Raw genomic sequence first — 21,121 nt, 5'->3', positions numbered from 1 at the left:
CTCTCTCAGACCTATCTACCTCATAGGGTGTTTGTAGTGGGGAGAGGAAGGGAAGAAGACTGTAAGCTGCTCTGAGACTCTTTAGGGTAGTGAAGGGCGGGGTATAAAACCAAACCTCCTCCTCTTCTTCTTCTCCTCCTCCTCCTCTTCCTCTCCTCCTTCCTCTTCTTTATGCCACTCCCACTGAGCCTAGGGATGCCAAGTCCCTCTGCTGCTCTGGCGGAGTACTCTTTATACCACAAATCCTAGAGTGTCCATGGAGTGACACTCTAGGATTTGTGGTAAAAACTCTATGGTACCATAGAGTTTTACCACGAATCCTAGAGCATCTGTGGTGCAACGTGTCTGGCACGATGATGTCATTTCTGGGTGACATCATCATGCAGGGCACATCGCACGGCATTGGGGCTGTTTGGGGGCAGGGATCCTCCAGGCTGCCTGCTCTGTGCTGGTGGGTTGGGCTCCCCCAAATTGGGGGATCCCCCCACCCCTGGTGGGAACTTGGCAGTCTTAACTGAGCCACAGCTCCTCCCAAAGCATGAAGCTGCTTTCTCTGAGTCAGGCCACTGACTCAATTCGCTGTTGTCTTCTTCCAACTAACAGCACCATTTTCCAAAGCAGAAAAGCTGTTGGTTCGGCCTAACCTGTTCTGGTTTCATCAGTCAGTGGGCAGTCTCTTTGTATTAGGGTTTCCAAGTCTGATTCAAGAAATATCTGGGGACTTTGGGTGTGGAGCCAGGAGACTTTGGGGGTGGAGCCGGGAGACATTAGGGATGGAGCCAAGATCAAGGCTGTGACAAGCATCATTGAACTCCTAAAGGAGTTCTGGCCATCACATTTAAAGGGACGGCGCACCTTTTCAATTCCTTCCTTCCATAGGAAATAATGGAGGATAAGGGCACCTTCATTTGGGGCTGATAGAATTGGACCCCCTTGTCCAATCCTTTTGAAACTTGGGGGGTATTTTGGGGAGAGGCACTAGATGCTACACTGAAAATTTGGTGCCTCTACTCCAAAAAACAGCCCCCCCCCAGGGCCCCAGATACCCGCAGATCAATTCTCCATGATTTTCTATGGGAATAAATCTCCATAGGGAATAACAGAGTTCCCAACAGACATTTCCCTCCCCTCCCCCCGCTTTCTGATGACCCTGAAGCGAGGGGGAGGGTCTCCAAACCGGAGGATCTCCTGCCCCCACCTGGGGATTGGCAACCCTACTTTGTATGCTTGCAGTCTGTTTGCAGGATTCCAGGGCTGGATTAACAATTAGGCCAAGTAGGCCCTTGTCTATGGGCCCCCATGCCTTTAGGGACCCTGGGCCAGCTACCCCCTCGGTTTCCGCCCTGCTTGCAGCCCTCCCAGTCTGCTTGCCCAGCCAGCAACTGAGCCGCTCTTTGCCCGACTGGCCTGGTTTAGCTGCTGGAGTCATCACCAAGCTTGCCTCTCTCTGCCTCTCCCCCACAGCTTTGTCAAAGGGGCTTTGGAGAAGGTGGCTCCACGCTGCAGCAGGGGGCCATGGGCAGCGGGGTGGGCATTATGACTTTGAGACAATTTGCAAGGGGGCCCCCAAGACTTCGACTGCCTCGGGGCCTCCTCAAGGTTTAATCCGGCCCTCCAGGATTCTACTTTTCAGCCAACTTTAAAGTACATTTTCATGAAAACCATACCAGCCGTTGCGGTGATTCTTGTTCCAGGACTTAATTAATGACCGGTACTGAAATCTGACCTTCTCCATTATCCGTAGGTCATTCACCATTTGCAAACACTGTCTCTCCAATTCTCTGTTCTGGTGCATGTATAAAATTCATGGGCCATCCAGGATTTGCTATCCGGCCTTTTCTCCGAGCCACCGCGCTGTCTGCCGTCCCCTGTCCCCTTTCTCCTTGACACTAATCTTGTTAGGCTGGATGAACAGCCTCAATAAAGTGTCCTTTCAATACAGTTATTAAAACAACTACCCGGTGGGAGATAACTCGATCGGCTCCCACCCCCTGCCCAGCGCTGCCGGAGCGTCCATCCAGCCGCCCAAAAGGTCTTCTCAATTACTCCACGACGGAAGGCAGGAGAGAAATGGCCTCAATTTATATGTCCCCTGCAGGAAAGTCCCCGATGATATCAGCCCAAAGTACTTGGCGCTAATCGCATTGGGTCCATTAGTAGGTTCGGATGTCTTTGCCGAGCGGGGCTATAAAATCCGCTCGGCCGGGTCCTGCGGAGCGAGTTCGCTGGATGCGGGCAAAGCGTTTTCCCAACCATGAGCGCCCCTGGCTTGTCGGCTGTGGCGGAAAGCTACCAGACGTTCAACCCCAGAGCCTACCTGCAGAACAACTACATGCCGCCGCGGGCCAACTTTGCCAGCGAGGACTTTGTGGTGCCCTGGAAGCTCGGTTGCCTGGCGGAGGCCTTTGCCACAGGTAGGGAGAGACCTGGCTTCTTTGGTCAATGCAGGCCAGGAGACCCTGGCTTTTCAGATGTCCTTGGGGAAAAACATATTTGTATTTTCTTGAGGATGCTAGTAGGGATTAGGCTTCCCAATCCCCAGGTCCCAGCGGGGGATCCCCTGGTTTTACAGGCTTCCCCCCTCCCCCAGCCAGCTGGCCGGCGGGGGAAGCTCCACCCCCACAGCCATTATGCACCTCCAGGAACGATTCCCATAGGAAATGATGGGGAATTGATCCGCGGGTGTCAGGGGCTCTGGGGAGGCTGTTTTTTTGAGGTAGAGGTGCCAAATTTTCGGTATAGCATCTACTGCCTCTCCCCAAAATACCTCCCAAGTTTCAAAAGGATTGGACCAGGGGGTCCAATTCTATGAGCCCTAAAAGAAGGTGCCCCTATCCTTCATTATTTTCTATGGAAGGAAGGCATTCTAAAAGGTGTGCTGTCCCTTTAAATGTGATGGCCAGAACTCCCTTTGGAGTTCAATTATGCTTGTCACACCCTTGCTCCTGGCTCCGCCCCCAATGTCTCCTGGCTCCACCCCCAAAGTCCCCAGATATTTCTTGAATTGGACTTGGCAACCCTAGTAGGGATGCCAGTCTCCAGGTGGGACCTGGGGATCCCCTGGAATTCATCTCATCTCCAGTCTACAGAGGTCAGCCCCCCTGGAGTGAGTCGATCCTTTAGAGGGAGGACTTTATGGTGTTGTACTCCACTGTACCCGCGGCACAGTGATAAAGCTGCAGTACTGCAGTTCAAGCTCTCCGCTCACAACCTGCGTTCGATCCTGGCAGAAGCTGGGTTCGGGTAGCCGATTCAGTGTTGACTCAGCCTTCTGTCCTGAGGTCAGTATCTGGGGACTTTGGGGGTGGAGCCAGGAGACTTTGGGGGTGGAGCCAGGAGACATTAGGGGTGGAGCAAAGATCAAGGCTGTGACAAGCACAATTGAACTCCAAAGGGAGTTCTGGCCATCACATTTAAAGGGACGGCACACCTTTCAATGCCTTCCTTCCATAAGAACTCATGAAGGATAGGGGCACCTTCTTTTGAGGCTCATAGAATTGGACCCCCTGGTCCAATCTTTTTGAAACTTGGAGGGTATTTTGGGGAGAGGCACTAGATGCTATACTGAAAATGTGGTGCCTCTACCCCCAAAAACAGCCCCCTCAGAGCCCCAGGTACCCGTGGATCAATTCTCCATGATTTTCTATGGGAATAAATCTCCATAGGGAATAACAGAGTTCCCAGCAGACATTTCCCTCCCCTCCCCCACCTGCTTTCTGATGACCCTGAAGCGGGGGGAGGGCCTCCAAACCAGGGGATCCCCTGCCCCCACCTGGGGATTGGCAACCCTAAGTGAGTGGATCCTTTGGAGGGAGGACTTTATGGTGTTGTACCCCACTGTACCCGCGGCACAGTGATAAAGCTGCAGTACTGCAGTTCAAGCTCTCCGCTCACAACCTGAGTTCGATCCTGGCAGAAGCTGGGTTCGGGTAGCCGATTCAGTGTTGACTCAGCCTTCCGTCCTGAGGTCAGTCAAATGAGTCCCCAGCTAGCTAGGGGGGAAGTGTAGATGACTGGGGAAGGCAATGGCAAACCGCCCCGTGAAAAGCTTGCCATGAAAATGTCATGACGCGACGTCACCCCAGAGTCGGAAACGACTGGTTCTTGCACAGGGGACTACCTTGACCTTTTTTACCCCACTGAGACCTCTGTTGTCCCCAGGCTCCACCCCCAAACTTCCAAGAGTTTCCCAAGCTGGAGCTGGTAAGCTGACCTCCCCATCCTCGATGGGTGGTTGGGGGCAGACAGGACTAGCAATCTTATGTTATAATCAGTCTGAAGTAAACTTCCCAGCAGTTAAGCATGCCGACGAGAAGCACGTTGCAAGAGAGCTCATCTCCTTGGAACGCTGAAAAGCTTCACCGAGTTCAGCTGCTAGACAAAAACTGAGCGTGCAATAGGGTTGCCAGGTCTGACTCAGGAAATATTTGGATACTTGGGGGTGGAGTCAGGAGACTTTTTGGGTGGAGCCAGAAGCAAGAGTGTGACAAGCACAATTGAACTCTGAAGGGAGTTCTGGCCATCACATTTAAAGGGGCCATGCTCCAATTTGGTATAGTGGTTAAATGTGCGGGGTCTTATCTGGGAGACCTGGGTTTGATTCCCCACTCCGCACGCAACTGCTGGAGTGATCTTGAGTCAGTCACAAGTTCTTACGGTGCTGCTCTTCTCAAGAGCAGTTTCTGTCAAAGCTCTCTCAGCCCTGCCTACCTCACAGGGTGTCTGTTGTGGGGAGTGGAGGGGAAGGGAAAGGAGATTGGGAAGACTCCTTTGGGAAGTGATGGGCAGGGTAGAAATCCAATCTCTTCTTCTTCCTCCTCTTCTTCTTCTTCCTCCTCCTCCTCCCTTTAAATGCCTTCCCTCCACTGGAAATAATGAAGGATAGGGGCACCTCCTTTGGGGCCTCATAGAATTGGACCCCCTGGTCCAATCATTTTGAAACTTGGAAGGTATTTTGGGGAGAGAAACTGGATGCTGTGCTGCAGATTTGGTGCCTCTATCTCAAAAAACAGCCCCCTCCTGAGTCTCAGATACCCATTGATCAGTTCTCCATTATACCCTATGCAGGGGATTGGCAACCCTAGCGTGCAAGATTTCTGCTCCTTTTGTGCATTGCTGGCACTTCTGAAGCTGCTGGAGGTGGCAGAGCATGTGAAACCTTCCATAAGAGGCTATGAAAGCTATTTCAGAGCTGTTCACTTTGCAAAAACAAACCAACAGAAACACAACTGCTTTGCAAGAGACCTTCGTTCATTTGCCAGTAAAATAACATTTCTGCCTCTAAGCCCGTGACAATGTCGATCAAAGGCCAAGCCACATAACAGCTCCCCTAAGGTGGAATTGCATTTCTTAATTAACTTCTGATGGGCTCATGTGCTAGTAAGTAACAAGATAAAAGAAGAATCTACAAACATGTTGTGTAATACTTATTATTATTAGGACGGAGCTGGGCTTTTTTTTATGAAAAAGCCCAGCAGGAACTCGTTTGCATATTAGGCCACACCCCTGGCTCCAAGCCAGTCGAAACTGCGTTCCTGTGCGTTCCTGCTAAAGGCGGGGGGGGGGAGACCCAAGCAAACAATCCAAAACTGAGCACAATCTTAAGAACATTTTCCTCGTAGAAAACCCCAGTGAGTGGGCTTGCAGAAATTTCTTTAGGACTGTATTATAAAAAAAATCAGAAACAGAGTGTTTGGGGGAAGGGAGGGGGAAAAGATATTTCAGGCCCCCATCTTAGTCCGCTTGTCTGCATTCTGTACTGAACATACGTAATACTCATTTAACTTTGTGCATCCCCTAAATCTCCAGAATTTATTAATATAAGGAATCTTACCTTGTCCGCTCCACTGCTGGCTTTTGATGGGATCTGTGTGTTCTGTTGGCTGGCCTCCATGCTTCGCTTCTCCTTTGAGAGCCAGTTTGGTGTAGTGGTTAAGTGTGCCGACTCTTATCTGGGAGAACCGGGTTTGATTCCCCACTCCTCCACTTGCACCTGCTAGCATTAGGGTTGCCAAGTGCAATTCAAGAAATATCTGGGGACGTTGGGGGTGGAGCCAGGAGGCTTTGGGGGTGGGGCCAGGAGACATTAGGGGCGGAGCCAGGAGCAAGGCTGTGACAAGCATAATTGAACTCCAAAGGGAGTTCTGGCCATCACATTTAAAGGGACGGCACACCTTTTCAATTCCTTCCTTCCATATGAAATAATGAAGGATAGGGTCACCTTCTTTTGGGGCTCATAGAATTGGACCCCCTGGTCCAATCTTTTTGAAACTTGGGAGATATTTTGGGGAGAGGCACTAGATGCTATACTGAAAATGTGGTGCCTCTACCCCAAACAACAGCCCCCCCCCCAGACCCCCAGATACCCGTGGATCAATTCTCCATGATTTTCTATGGGAATAAATCTCCATAGGGAATAATAGAGTTCCTAGCAGACATTTCCCTCCCCTCCCCCCGCTTTCTGACAACCCTGTAGAGGGGGGAGGGTCTCCAAACCGGGGGATCCCCTGCCCCCACCTGGGGATTGGCAACCCTAGCTAGCATCGCCTTGGGTCAGCCATAGCTCTGGCAGAGGTCGTCCTTGAAAGGGCAGCTGCTGTGAGAGCTCTCTCAGCCCCACCCTCCTCACAGGGTGTCTGTTGTGGGGGAGGAAGGGAAAGGAGATTGTGAGCCGCTCTGAGACTCTTCGGAGTGGAGGGCGGGATATAAATCCAATATCTTCATCTACCTCACAGGGTGTCTGTTGTGGGGGAGGAAGGGAAAGGAGCTTGTGAGCCGCTCTGAGACTCTTCGGAGTGGAGGGCGGGATATAAATCCAATATCTTCATCTACCTCACAGGGTGTCTGTTGAGGGGGAGGAAGGTAAAGGAGATTGTGAGCCGCTCTGAGACTCTTCGGAGTGGAGGGCGGGATATAAATCCAATATCTTCATCTACCTCACAGGGTGTCTGTTGAGGGGGAGGAAGGTAAAGGAGATTGTGAGCCGCTCTGAGACTCTTCGGAGTGGAGGGCGGGATATAAATCCAATATCTTCATCTACCTCACAGGGTGTCTGTTGAGGGGGAGGAAGGTAAAGGAGATTGTGAGCCGCTCTGAGACTCTTCGGAGTGGAGGGCGGGATATAAATCCAATATCTTCATCTACCTCACAGGGTGTCTGTTGTGGGGGAGGAAGGGAAAAGAGCTTGTGAGCCGCTCTGAGACTCTTCGGAGTGGAGGGCGGGATATAAATCCAATATCTTCATCTACCTCACAGGGTGTCTGTTGAGGGGGAGGAAGGTAAAGGAGATTGTGAGCCGCTCTGAGACTCTTCGGAGTGGAGGGCGGGATATAAATCCAATATCTTCATCTACCTCACAGGGTGTCTGTTGTGGGGGAGGAAAGGAAAGGAGATTGTGAGCCGCTCTGAGACTCTTCGGAGTGGAGGGCGGGATATAAATCCAATATCTTCATCTACCTCACAGGGTGTCTGTTGTGGGGGAGGAAGGTAAAGGAGATTGTGAGCCCCTCTGAGACTCTTCGGAGTGGAGGGTGGGATATAAATCCAATATCTTCATCTACCTCACAAGGTGTCTGTTGTGGGGGAGGAAGGGAAAGGAGATTGTGAGCCGCTCTGAGACTCTTCGGAGTGGAGGGCAGGATATAAATCCAATATCTTCATTTACCGCACAGGGTGGCTGTTGTGGGGGAGGAAGGGAAAGGAGATTGTGAGCTGCTCTGAGACTCTTCGGAGTGGAGGGCGGGATATAAATCCAGTATCTTCATCTACCTCACAGGGGGTCTGTTGTGGCCCCCCCCCCCGGGCACTGCGGTCAGCTACACAGCATATCACCCCCCCCCCCGGGCACTGCGGTCAGCTACACAACATCTTCTTATGATCCCTGGGACTAAGGACGCCCGTCAGGCTTCGACGAGGGCCAGGGCCTTTTCGGTCCGGGCCCCTACCTGGTGGAATGAGCTCTCGCTGGAGATCCGGGCCCTTCAGGACCTATCCAAGTTCCTGTAAGACGGAGTTCTTCCACCAGGCTTTTACTTAACCCAGTGGGCATCCTACGAAGCCTTCGCTCCCCCAGCATCCAGCATCCTACCATCTAGGTGCGCAAGCCGTGTTGAAAGCTTCCAGCCTACACAATGTTATATGGTTTGCTGTACTGACTACCACTCTCGAATCTGATCGACATTTTGTGTTGATGTTCTGAAGTGATTCATTTTAATGTTGTTTTCATGTTGTAAGCCGCCCTGAGCCCGCTCGCGGGATAGGGCGGGGTATAAACTGAAAAATTAAATTTAAAAATGAATTAAAAATATTTACAAGAGGATATGTTTTGGAAAAGACTGAATACGTATTAAATACAATTGTATATTTTTTTTCTTCACAGAGTGAGAGTTTTGTTTTACGGTTTCCTTACCTCCGTGGTCCTGTTCTCCGCTGACCCCACCTTAGGGTTGCCAAGTCCCATTCAAGAAATATCTGGGGACTTTGGGGGTGGAGCCAGGAGACTTTGGGAGTGGAGCCAGGAGCAAGGTTGAGACAAGCATAATTGAACTCCAAAGGGAGTTCTGGCCATCACATTGAAAGGGACGGCACACCTTTGAAATGCCTTCCTTCCATAGGAAATCATGAAGGATAGGGGCACCTTCTTTGGGGGCTCATAGAATTGGACCCCCTGGTCCAATCTTTTTGAAACTTAGAGGGTACTTTGGGGAGAGGCACTAGATGCTATACTGAAAATCTGGTGCCTCTACCTCAAAAAACAGATCTCCCAGATACCCGCAGATCAATTCTCCATTATTCTCTATGGGAATAAATCTCCATAGGAAATAATGGGGTTCCCAGCAGACATTTCCCTTCCCTCCCCCCACTTTCTGATGACCCTGAAGCGGGAGGAGGGCCTCCAAACCGGGGGATCCCCTGCCCCCACCTGGGGGTTGGCAACCCTACCCCACCTGGGGATTGGCATCTCTGTTCACAGGCTTGTTGGGTGTGATATTTTTTTTTCCAGAGAGGTGGCCTAAAGTTTCCTACATCGTATAAACGACACGTTTTAAAACAAAGGTGTCATGAGCACATCTGAGTACTTGAACTCTCTCTCTGTCCTGCCCCCAGGGGAAATCTATGGCCGTACTCTGGTTGACATCGGCACGGGCCCCACCATCTACCAGCTCCTCAGCGCCTGCGATTTCTTTGAGGAGATTGTGGCCACAGACTACCTGGAAGTAAACCGGGACGTGATCCGCAGTTGGGTGCGCGGAGAAGAACCCGGGGCCTTTGATTGGTCCCCCTACATCCAGCACGTCTGTAAGATTGAGGGCAAAGGGTAAGAAAGAAAAGGAGGAGCCCAGCCCGGGGACAAGGGCTGGGCGTGTTGCTGAATGCTGGCATAGCTGCCAGTTTGGTGTAGTGGTTAAGTGTGCGGACTCTTATCTGGGAGAACCGGGTTTGATTCCCCACTCCTCCACTTGCACCTGCTAGCATGGCCTTGGGTCAGCCATAGCTCTGGCAGAGGTTGTCCTTGAAAGGGCAGCTGCTGTGAGAGCCCTCTCCAGTCCCACCCACCTCACAGGGTGTCTGTTGTGGGGGGAGAAGATAGAGGAGATTGTGAGCCGCTCTGAGACTCTTTGGAGTGGAGGGCGGGATATAAATCCAATATCTTCATCTACCTCACAGGGTGTCTGTTGTGGGGGGAGAAGATAGAGGAGATTGTGAGCCGCTCTGAGACTCTTCGGAGTGGAGTGCGGGATATAAATCCAATCTCTTCATCTACCTCACAGGGTGTCTGTTGTGGGGGAGGAAGGTAAAGGAGCTTGTGAGCCGCTCTGAGACTCTTCGGAGTGGAGGGCAGGATATAAATCCAATATCTTCATCTACCTCACAGGGTGTCTGTTGTGGGGGAGGAAGGGAAAGGAGATTGTGAGCCGCTCTGAGACTCTTCGGAGTGGAGGGCGGGATATAAATCCAATATCTTCATCTACCTCACAGGGTGTCTGTTGTGGGGGAGGAAGGGAAAGGAGATTGTGAGCTGCTCTGAGACTCTTCAGAGTGGAGGGCGGGATATAAATCCAATATCTTCATCTACCTCACAGGGTGTCTGTTGTGGGGGAGGAAGGGAAAGGAGATTGTGAACCGCTCTGAGACTCTTTGGAGTGGAGGGCGGGATATAAATCCAATATCTTCATCTACCTCACAGGGTGTCTGTTGTGGGGGAGGAAGGGAAAGGAGATTGTGAGCTGCTCTGAGACTCTTTGGAGTGGAGGACGGGATATAAATCCAATTTCTTCATCTACCTCACAGGGTGTCTGTTGTGGGGGAGGAAGGGAAAGGAGATTGTGAGCTGCTCTGAGACTCTTCGGAGTGGAGGGCGGGATATAAATCCAATCTCTTCATCTACCTCACAGGGTGTCTGTTGTGGGGGAGGAAGGTAAAGGAGATTGTGAGCCGCTCTGAGACTCTTCGGAGTGGAGGGCGGGATATAAATCCAATATCTTCATCTACCTCACAGGGTGTCTGTTGTGGGGGAGGAAGGGAAAGGAGATTGTGAGCTGCTCTGAGACTCTTTGGAGTGGAGGACGGGATATAAATCCAATATCATCTTCTTCTTCTTCTTCTGAAAAGATGCCCCTTATTACTAGAGTAGCTGGCCTGCCTAGGATTGGAAGGGGCAGCACAACAAAAAACTACTGTACCAAAAGCAACGTACACTTTCATTAGAATAGAAATATATTGAAATATTTATAAGTGCATAAGCATTCTAGAAATCAATACAACCATTATCAAAATTAAAAAAAAAAATAGAGTCCCATGAAGACGCTGTCAGTTTCGCTGTGTGACTCCAGAAGAATTCGCCATCTTCTACGGGTTTTATTTCTTTTATTTATTTAAGTTATATTTCTATCCCGCCCATTCTCTGCAGACTCAAGGCAGCTAACAACATAAAATACATAATAAACGATAAGCAGTACTAAAACAATCAAACAGATTGCAATGGTGCTACTTCAGGCAGATCATATAATATTTTCCTTTCTCAACGTGTACAGATCCCAGGCAGTTAGTACTAAAGCGTGATCGATCCAGATGTGGTGACAGCCCTCTCCCGTTAGATGTCATATGCCATCCGAAACGGTTCAGTCTTGCAGGCCCTGCGGAACTGGGATAAGTCCCGCAGGGCCCTGATGGCTTCTGGGAGGGTGTTGCAGAGTGTTGGGGCCGCAACCGAGAAGGCTCTTGCTCCGGTGGAGTTAAGCCTAGCCTCTTTTAGCCCAGGGACAGCCAAAAGATTTTGAGAGCTTGATCAAAGTGCTCCCTGGGGAACATGTAATTATTCCCGAGTAAATTTCCAAAGAGGAGTCTATCCACAGATCTTGGCTTCTAAAGGAAAAAATTGGAGGCGGCCAAGGAGAGCCCCAGGCAAGCGAGGCCTGCTTGGACTGGCTGGCTCTCTAGCCAGCCCAAGCAGGCCTCGCTTGCCCAGGGCTCTCCTTTCTTGCATCGGGTTGCTTTTGGCTGGGGGAGCAGCATATGCTAATGAGTTATGCTGGAGGCTGGTTCAGGTAGCCGGCTCGAGGTTGGCTCAGCCTTCCATCCTTCCGAGGTCGGTAAAATGAGTCCCCAGCTCACTGCGGGGAAAGTGTAGATGACTGGGGAAGGCAATGGCAAACCACCTTGTAAAAAGTCTGCCGTGAAAACGTTGTGAAAGCCGTGTCACCCCAGAGTCGGAAACGACTGGTGCTTGCACAGGGGACCTTTCCTTTCCTAGGCTAATGAGCTCAGCCTCCTATTTTTCTACAAAACGACCCCTGCGTGTAGGTTTTCCACTTTGTTACTGAAAAGCCCAGCTCCCACCTCTGTCCCTGCCTTTCTTTTGTTCTTGGTTACCGTAGGGAGCCGTGGAAGGAGAAAGAGCAGAAGCTGAAGAAGAAACTGAAGAAGATCTTCCCCATCGACGTCCACCAACCCAACCCACTGGGCTCTTTGCTCGGCCAACCCGCCGACGCCTTGGTCTCCTCCTTCTGCCTGGAGGCCGTGAGCCCCGACCGACAGAGCTTCGACCGAGCCCTGCAGAACGTCACCACCCTCCTCAAACCTGGCGGCCATTTCCTCATGATAGGGGCCTTGGAGGAGTCCTACTACCTGGCCGGAGAAGCCAAGCTCCGGGTGGTGCCGGTCAAAGAGGCCGACGTCCGAGAAGCCTTCGCCAAGAGCGGCTACCACATCCGCAACTTCCGCTCTTACATCATGCCCCCGAGTCTGAAGATTGGGGTGGATGATGTCCAGGGTATCTTCTTCGTCCATGCGCAGAAATCCTCCACCTGACTCCAGGTTGCCCGCCTCTCGCTCCCCTTGCCACAAAGAAAAAGAGAGAGAAATCGCATTTGATTATATGTCGCTAGGAAGTCTGCTTGTGGAGTGTTCTTGTTTGACCTCCGGTGTTTGTGCTATGGTGACTGGTGCAAAATGGCCTTTGCCAGAGACTTTCGTGAGCTTAGGGTTGCCAATCCCCAGGTAGGGACAGGGGATCCCCTGGTTTGGAGGCCCTCCCCCTACTTCAGGGTCATCAGAAAGCTGGGGGAGGGGGAGGGAAATGTCTGCTGAGCATTCCATTATTCCCTATGGAGATCAATACCTAGCTTGAGAATTTAATGCACTTGCCAGATCTCTTTTATATATATTTGGAATATTTATTAATCTTTAAGGTTTTATCTGTTTTATCTGTTTAATCCTTTACATGTTTAAATATTGTTTAATTTTTATGTCGGATCTATTATTGGAAGCCGCCCTGAGCCACTCGTGGGAAGAGCGGGATATAAATTCTAAATAAATAAATAAAAAAAATAAAATTCCCATAGTGGATAATGGAGAATTGATCTGCAGGTATCTGGAGCTCTGGGAGGCCTGTTTTTTTAGGTAGAGGGACCACATTTTCATAGCATCCAGTGCCTCTCTGCAAAATACGTCCCAAGATCCAAAAAGATTGGACCAGGGGGTCCAATTCTATGAGCCCCCAAAGAAGGACCCCCTATCCTTCATTATTCCCAGTGGAGGGAAGGCATTTAAAAGATGTGTGGTCCTTTTAAATGACGGCCAGAACTTCCTTTGGAGTTCAGTTATGCTTGTCACAAGCTTGCTCCTGGCTCCACCCTCAAAGTCTTCTGGCTCCACCCCCAAAGTCTTCTGGCCCCACCCCCAAAGTCCCCAGATATTTCTTGAATTGGACTTGGCAACCCTAAGTGAGCTGATCTATTAGGTCACACACCCCTGATCTAGCCAATCCTTCGGGAGCTTACAGTAGGCCCTGTCCTAAGAGCCCTGTAAGCTCTTGGAGGATTGGCCGCATCAGGGAGGTGTGGCCTAATATGCAAAGGAAGTACCTGCTGCAAAAAAAAAAAAGCCTTATTGACTCAGCACTCTTGTTCGGTATAACATAATGTCATATTACTGAGCTAGTCAGACTCACTATAAAGCAGTTTCATGCCTATTCAAGCTCTGATCAACTCCAACTGTCCCCCTTAAGACCAACAAAATTTTATTCTGGGTATAAGCTTTCCTGGCGAGCCCCGCGGCACAGTGGTAAAGCTGCAGTACTGCAGTCTGAGCTCTCTGCTCATGAGCTGAGTTCGATCCCAGCAGAAGCTGGGTTCAGGTAGCCGGCTCAAGGTTGACTCAGCCTTTCATCCTTCCATAGCCAGTTTGCTGGGGGGAAAGTATAGATGACCGGGGAAGGCAATGACCCCATAAAAAGTCTGCCGTGAAAACGTTTTGATGCGACGTAACCCCAGAGTCGGAAACGATTGGTGCTTGCACAGGGGACTGCCTTTCCCTTTTATAAGCTTTCATGCTCTCTCTCAGACCTCTGTGAGATGTATAAATCGATGGTGCGGTCTCATTGGAGTACTGTGTGCAGTTCTGGTCGCCGCACCTCAAAAAGGATATTATAGCATTGGAGAAAGTCCAGAAAAGGGCAACTAGAATGATTAAAAAGCTGGAACACTTTCCCTATGAAGAACGGTTGAAACGCTTGGGGCTCTTTAGCTTGGAGAAACGTCGACTGCGGGGTGACACGATAGAGGTTTACAAGATAATGCATGGGATGGAGAAAGTAGGGAAAGAGGTACTTTTCTCCCTTTCTCACAATACAAGAACTCGTGGGCATTCGATGAAATTGCTGAGCGGACAGGTTAAAACGGATAAAAGGAGGTACTTCTTCACCCAAAGGGTGATTAACATGTGGAATTCACTGCCACAGGAGGTGGTGGCGGCCACAAGCATAGCCACCTTCAAGAGGGGGTTAGATAAAAATATGGAGCAGAGGTCCATCAGTGGCTATTAGCCACAGTGTGTGTATGTGTGTGTATATATATATATATATATATATATATATATATATATATATATATATATATATATATATAAAAAAATTTTTTGGCCACTGTGTGACACAGAGGGTTGGACTGGATGGGCCATTGGCCTGATCCAACATGGCTGTTCTTATGTGACACAGAGTGTTGGACGATGGGCCATTGGCCTGATCCAGCATGGCTTCTCTGATGTTCTTATGTGACTCAGAGTGTTGGACTGGAGGGGCCACTGGCCTGATCCAACATGGCTTCTCTTATGTTCTTATGTGACACAGAGTGTTGGACTGGATGGGCCACTGGCCTGATCCAACAGGGCTTCTCTTATGTTCTTATGTGACTCAGAGTGTTGGACTGGAGGGGCCACTGGCTTGATCCAACATGGCTTCTCTTGTGTTCTTCTGTGACACAGAATGTTGGACTGGAGGGGCCATTGGCCTGATCCAACAGGGCTTCTCTTATGTTCTTATGCAAATGAACCTCTTATGTTTATTTTTACATTACTCATTTTGAATGCCAAGTCCCTAAAGCTAAAAGTTTGTTGTTATTTTTCTATATATTGAATAGGTGCTGTGGGGAGGGCATCAGGCTTCTAGTTCACCTGTGTGTGTGTGTGTGTGTTAAGGGCTGTCGCTTTCGACTTATGTTGACATTATGAATTAGTATCCTCCAAAACATCCTCTCATAGAATCCTAGAATCATAGAGTTGGGACCTCCAGGGTCATCAGTACAATGCAGGAAACCCACCAATACCTCCCCCTAAATTCACAGGATCTTCATTGCTGTCAGATGGCCATCTAGCCTCTCTTTAAAAACCTCCAAGGAAGAAGAGCCCACCACCTCCGGAGGAAGCCTGTTCCACTGAGGAACCGCTCTAACGGTCAGGAAGTTCTTCTTAATGTTGAGCAGGAAACTCTTTTGATTTAATTTCAACCCACTGGTTCTGGTCCTACCTTCTGGGGCCACAGAAAACAATTCCACACCGTCCTCTAGATGACAGCCCTTCAAGGACTTGATGGTGATCCCATCACCTCTCAGCCTCCTCTGCAGGCTAAACATCCCCAGCTCCTTCAACCTTTTCTCAGAGGACTTGGTCTCCAGACCCCTCACCATCTTCGCCGCCCTCCTGACCCATTCCAGCTTGTCTTTATCCTTCTTAAAATGTGGTGCCCAAGACAGAACACAATACTCCAAGTGAGGACCTACCAGAGTCAAGCGATACCATCACTTCGTGTTCTGGATGCTAGACTTCTGTTGATACAGCCCAAAACTGCATTTGCCTTTTTAGTCACTGCATCACACTGCTGGCTCATGTTCAGCGTATGGTCCACTAAGACCCCTAGATCCTTTTCACACATACTACTCCTAAGACAAGTCTCCCCCATCCTAAAGCCATGCATTGGATTTTTCCTACCTAAATGCAGAACTTTACATTTATCCCTGTTCAAATTCATTTTAACATTCTCATTCACAGCCTCGCTCAAGTCTTGCAGACTTGAGGACCCTCGTGGCTTCCTTGACCGAGTTGATTCATCCGTCGAGCCTTCCTCTCGTCCAGCTGCCTTCCGCTTTTCCTAGCGTGACTGTCTTCTCCAGTGATGTCTTCTCATCATGCGACCCACCAGTCTCCACAAAATGCTCTCTCAAATTAGGGCACACGCTAATTGACAGAGCATCTTACGGAGACCGGCTGGTCCCTACGTATAACATTTAAATATTGCAAACTGTATTCTACAGAAGTTCAGTGGCATATCCCGTATCGACAAAAGATTGAAACAGGCATGGCAGAAGTCGACGAAGCTCTTTCGGGGAATTCCAGCTTCGACGACGTGTGAAACTTGAAGGCCTTTGCATCTACTGGAATCCGTATCAGGTCCATTTGGATTCTGGATACTGACGCTTCATGCTTTTTCATCAAGGGACTTGTTCTCTCGATGTACTGTTATTTGCTGCAATATTAGTAATTTTGTCACCGTAACCTTGAGGTTGTGTTTTGCTTCGCCCGCCTGGGGATTTGGCAGCCCGAGGTCCCGTTCCAAGAGGAGAAGCAAGCAGTCAATCTATGTCATGGGGTGTGTCCCGTCTACTCAAAGGGCAGAGGCGGGACACTGAGGCCTGGCATGTCTCCCTATTCTCCAGTTGATGTATTTCACTCAATCTACCCTCTCATAAAGAGGAGGCAAGATGGAGGGGTGAGGGCTGGATTAGCCAGCTGTTAAAGCACCCCTAATCCAGTTGCCAGCGATTCACCTCGGGAAGACCGGCTTCATGAACGCGGCTTCAACGGGGCGCAGCCGTGCCCTCTGCAACCCACGCTGCCAAAACACGGCTGCTGGGAATGAGAACAGCTTTCCCCAGCTGGCAGACAGCAAATGGATCCCCCAGGTTAAACAAGGCATTCAGGGGCATATGTTGCTATTGCTATGCTCCTTCCCACGTGCTGTGTTCAAATCCTGATCTGAGCCTCAAATTGGTGGCAGCCAGATTAAGAACATAAGAGAAGCCATGTTGGATCAGGCCAATGGCCCGCCCAGTCCAACGCTCTGTGTCGCACAGTGGCCAAAAAACCAGGCGCCATCAGGAGGTCCATCAGTGGGGCCAGGACACTAGAAGCCCTCCCACTGTTGCTCCCCCCCCCCAGCACCAAGAATACAGAGCATCACTTGCCCCAGACAGAGAGTTCCAACAATAGGCTGTGGCGAATAGCCACTGATGGACCTCTGCTCCAGATGTTTATCCAATCCCCTCTTGAAGCTGTTTATGCTGGCAGCCGCCGCCACCTCCTGTGGCAGTGAATTCCACGTGTTAATCACTCTTTGGGTAAAGAAGTACTTCCTTTTATCTGTTCTAACCCAACTGGTCAGCAATTTAATTGAATGTCCACAAGTTCTCAAATTGTGAGAAAGGGAGAAAAGGACTTCTTTCTCTTCCTTCTCTATACCATGCATAATCTCGTAAACCTCTGTCACCCCTCAGTCGACGTTTCTCCAGGCTAAAGAACCCCAAGCGTTTTAACCTTTCCTCATAGGGAAAGTGTTCCAACCCTTTAATCATTCTAGTTGCCCTTTTCCCAATGCTATAATATCCTTTTTGAGGTGAGGCGATCAGAACTGTACACAGTACTCCAAATGAGGCCACGCCATCCATTTATACAGGGGCATTATGATGCTGGCTGATTGGTGGGTATGGACAGCAGCTGTTCCTCCAGAACTACACGTCCTGTTTTTGTTCTGGTTTTGAGCCACAGCGCAGTGGAAAAGCTTTGTAGTGTACCTCAGCCTCAGGTAGCCCCTCTTTTCCCACGCCCGAGAGAAAAGCAGAGGAAGGTGCTATCCCAGCGTCCGCCTTTTCAAGAAGATGAAGATATTGGATTTATATCCCGCCCTCCACTCCGAAGAGTCTCAGAGCGGCTCCAATCTCCTTTCCCTTCCTCCCCCACAACAGACACCCTGTGAGGTGGGTGGGGCTGGAGAGGGCTCTCACAGCAGCTGCCCTTTCAAGGACAACCTCTGCCAGGGCTATGGCTCACCCAAGGCCATTCCAGCAGGTGCAAGTGGAGGAGTGGGGAATCAAACCCGGTTCTTCCAGATAAGAGTCCGCACACAACCACTACACCAAACTGGCTCTCCTCTTCAGAGCCTAAGAGTAACGTTTGGGTCACATCTGAATTCCGAACATGGATTAAGTTTTCTAATGAGTTTTTAGCTTATTTTACAGTCCCGAGCAGAGCCGCAATTGACTTTGATGGGCTTATAGCAGAGGGTTGCCAGCCTCCAGGTGGGGCCTGGAGAGCTCCCGTTATTACAACTGATCTCCAGGTGAGGAGAGTTCAGTTCCCCTGGAGAAAATGGCTGCTTTGGAGAATGGACGCTATAGGAATATACCCCAATGACGACCTGCCCTTCCCGGGCTCCACCGCCCAAATCTCTGCATATTTCCCAACTCAGAGCTGAGCCCTTGAAGATGACGACATTGGATTTATATCCAGTGTTCCGAATCTCAGAGCAGTCACAATCTCCTTTCCCTTCCTTCCCCGCAAAAGACACCTTGTGAGGTAGGTGGGGGCTGAGAGAGCTCTGACAGAAGCTGCCCTTTCAAGGACAGCTCTGCAAGAGCTATGGCTGACCCATGGCCATTCCAGCAGCTGCAAGTGGAGGAGTGGGGAATCAAACCCGGTTCTCCCAGATAAGAGTCCGTGCACTTAACCACTACACCAAACTGGCTCTCTATTTAGTTCTGCACTGCTAGCCACTGTCAAGTGGTTTTGCAGACACAAGGACTGGAGTGTGAATGCAGAAAGTGCCCGGGGTTTGCTGATTTTAAAGGGAGGAGTGGGGAATCAAACCCGGTTCTCCCAGATAAGAGTCCACACACTTAACCACTACACCACACTGGCTCTCTTCAGTCCCCCATGCTAAATTCCAGTGAGTTTCAGTGCATGGATAGGAGACACCCCCCACCCTCCCAGAACCCTAGGCCAAGCTGCCTTTGGATCCCTGAAGTAAGAGGAGACCTCAAATGCAATCAAGAAACAAAAGGCATTCTATAATCAAGCACGACCGATCGAAATAAACGATGGAAAACATACAGATGAATGCAACCTCGCTTAATTCAATAAATCGTCTTCCTTTGCAAAACAAATTTCTTAGAATCACGGGGGGGGGGGGGAGAGTAGGATGTGCCTGGGCCAATTCACCACTGCCACTTGGCTGATGAGAGCTTGGGGGCACTGCCAGCTCTCCTAAATTACGACAGAGAGAACTTGACAAAGCTCCCCGGTCCTTCAGGCAGGGACGCGCCAGGCTTCGAGGACAAGTCCTAACAGGTCACCTTCAGCCGCCATCCGTTTTCCGAGCGCCTCGCCAAAAAGGGCTGGCGATGGCTTGTGGAATGTACAGTCCTCTTGACAGCGGGGGTCGGGGACGGGGTGGGAGGGAGGGGGGCTTTTTGACAGTAGCAGCCGGGATTACGGCTAATCCAACGGGCACCTCTAGCCAGAAAACGGATACCGTACCAAAGCAGGAATGCGCCTCCAGCTGTCCCTGGTGACTGAGCAGAGCCCACCCTGGAAACTGGCTTGCCACCCTGACTTTATTGTCCCAAATGCACAGAGAGAGAGAGAAAACATCTCAAAAGAAAAAGAAAAATCACAACTGCATCAACTGGACTCTGGCAGCCCCTGCATAGATCTGCTTCTTTTGCCTTCGAGGATTTGGCTTCTGCTAGTCGCAGAGGATTTTAGGGGTCACGAAGGCACCCCCTTTTATTGGCCAGCGGACATCTTTCCTGGCTTCCTTTCTGGTGGCTGAGATTCTACTCCCGCTAGGGCCACACTTTTCCCCTCCCTGTCCGTAGTTTCTGAAGGGTTAGAATTTGAGGAATCGGAACTAGAGGGTGCTGAATTCTGGGATGCATTCGGAGTGGGTCCTGAGGCCCCCCCGTGAGGAGGAATTGGCACTTCCCGGACGTAGTGTTTAGATTGTAGGGGTTCAGGGTCCAACGGGTCATGGTATTGCCTACAGGGGGACTTTCTCAGGGTCTGGACTGGGCCACCAATGCCTCGCACCCATCACATCCGTCCCGCTTTAAGCCTGATCGGTTCTTTTCTGTCCTGCCAGCAAGGTGTGATTTCCCCCAGCTTGCTCCTGATTTGTGGCACACGGGGGGGGGGGGGGGGTGTCACCCTTATGGGAGTTAATCAGGACAGGGGTAGGAAGAAGTGAGCTGGTACGTGAAGGATCCTACCACGCCTACGGACAGAAGGGTTTCCCCCCTTTTCTTGGCAAAGTTCCTGCGCGTTCGACAACTGTCCAGCATTGTGCCAGTTTCATCACACACACAGAGGTAGGGGGAACTACCCTCCCCCCCCCCGCAGAATTTCTGCCAGAATTTGGCAGCGTCATGGTGAAAAGTGACTTCTGACCTCTCTTGCCCCTATATACATATAGAGCTATATCCAGGGCTCACTTTGCAGCAGGCCACACACCCATGATGTAGCCATTCCTCCAAGAGCTTACAGAGCTCTTAGCGCAGGGCCTCCTGTAAGCTCCAGGATTGGCTACATCAGGGGGTGTGGCCTAATATGCAAAGGAGAAGGACTTTTTTTGTAGCAAGAGCTCCTTTGCATATTAGGCCACACACCCCTGATGTAGCCAATCCTCCTGGAGCTTACAGGAGCTCTTAGTACAGGGTCTACTGTAATCTCTTGGAGGACTGGCTACATCAGGAGGGTGTGGCCTAATATGCAAAGGAGCAGGGCTTTTTTGTAGCAGGAGCTCCTTTGCGTATTAAGCCACACACCCGATGTAGCTAATCCTCCAAGAGCTTACAGAAGGTCCTGTGCTAAGAGCCCTGTAAGCTCTTGGAGGATTGGCTACATCAGAGGGGCGTGGCCTAATATGCAAAGGAGCTCCTGCTACAAAGCGAGCCCTCTTCCAGTAAACCTGAACTCTAAGGACAGGCTTTCAAACTTCCTCCGAACCAGGGAATCCTTTCTCTCTCCTAGCTGCCTGCAAAGGAACCTCATCATGTTCCAGAGGACTCTGCAGCGCCATTCTGGAGTGTGTAACGGTTCTTGCGGGACGCCAGTCATGCCTGCTGAGCGTCAGCACTGACCCACATCGCCACTGAACGAGAACCACACGCTATATGCCCCTGTGACTGTGCGCTGGAGAAGAAAATGGGGTCGTGGTGAGCAAATTCTGGTCTTGCTGACTGAGGAACACCTCAGAAACTCTGACCTCGGGGTCAACAGAAAGCTATTTGCAGTAAAA

General features: G+C 50.4%; 1 protein-coding gene across 1 annotated transcript; it reads left to right on the top strand.

The window, feature by feature from the left end:
- The first annotated feature begins 2,207 nt into the window (after positions 1 to 2,207).
- PNMT (phenylethanolamine N-methyltransferase) lies at positions 2,208 to 12,309 on the top strand. The gene is made up of 3 exons (XM_060255257.1): positions 2,208 to 2,414; positions 9,106 to 9,316; positions 11,877 to 12,309. Exons 1-3 carry the CDS (start codon positions 2,255 to 2,257, stop codon positions 12,307 to 12,309), a joined length of 804 nt encoding a protein of 267 aa, XP_060111240.1. The 5' UTR covers positions 2,208 to 2,254.
- The last annotated feature ends 8,812 nt before the right edge of the window (positions 12,310 to 21,121 follow it).

The sequence above is a fragment of the Heteronotia binoei genome, chromosome 15, assembly GCF_032191835.1.
Source record: "Heteronotia binoei isolate CCM8104 ecotype False Entrance Well chromosome 15, APGP_CSIRO_Hbin_v1, whole genome shotgun sequence".
NCBI lineage: Eukaryota > Metazoa > Chordata > Lepidosauria > Squamata > Gekkonidae > Heteronotia > Heteronotia binoei.
This window is presented reverse-complemented; position numbering and strand designations above follow the sequence as displayed.

Bases quoted from the DNA above. Each gene is read 5' to 3' on its own strand.
- PNMT (XM_060255257.1), top strand. From the start codon at position 2,255: ATGAGCGCCCCTGGCTTGTCGGCTGTGGCGGAAAGCTACCAGACGTTC. The intron at 2,415-9,105 runs GTAGGGAGAGAC...TCCTGCCCCCAG, and splicing joins GGCGGAGGCCTTTGCCACAG to GGGAAATCTATGGCCGTACT. The intron at 9,317-11,876 runs GTAAGAAAGAAA...TGGTTACCGTAG, and splicing joins TGTAAGATTGAGGGCAAAGG to GGAGCCGTGGAAGGAGAAAG.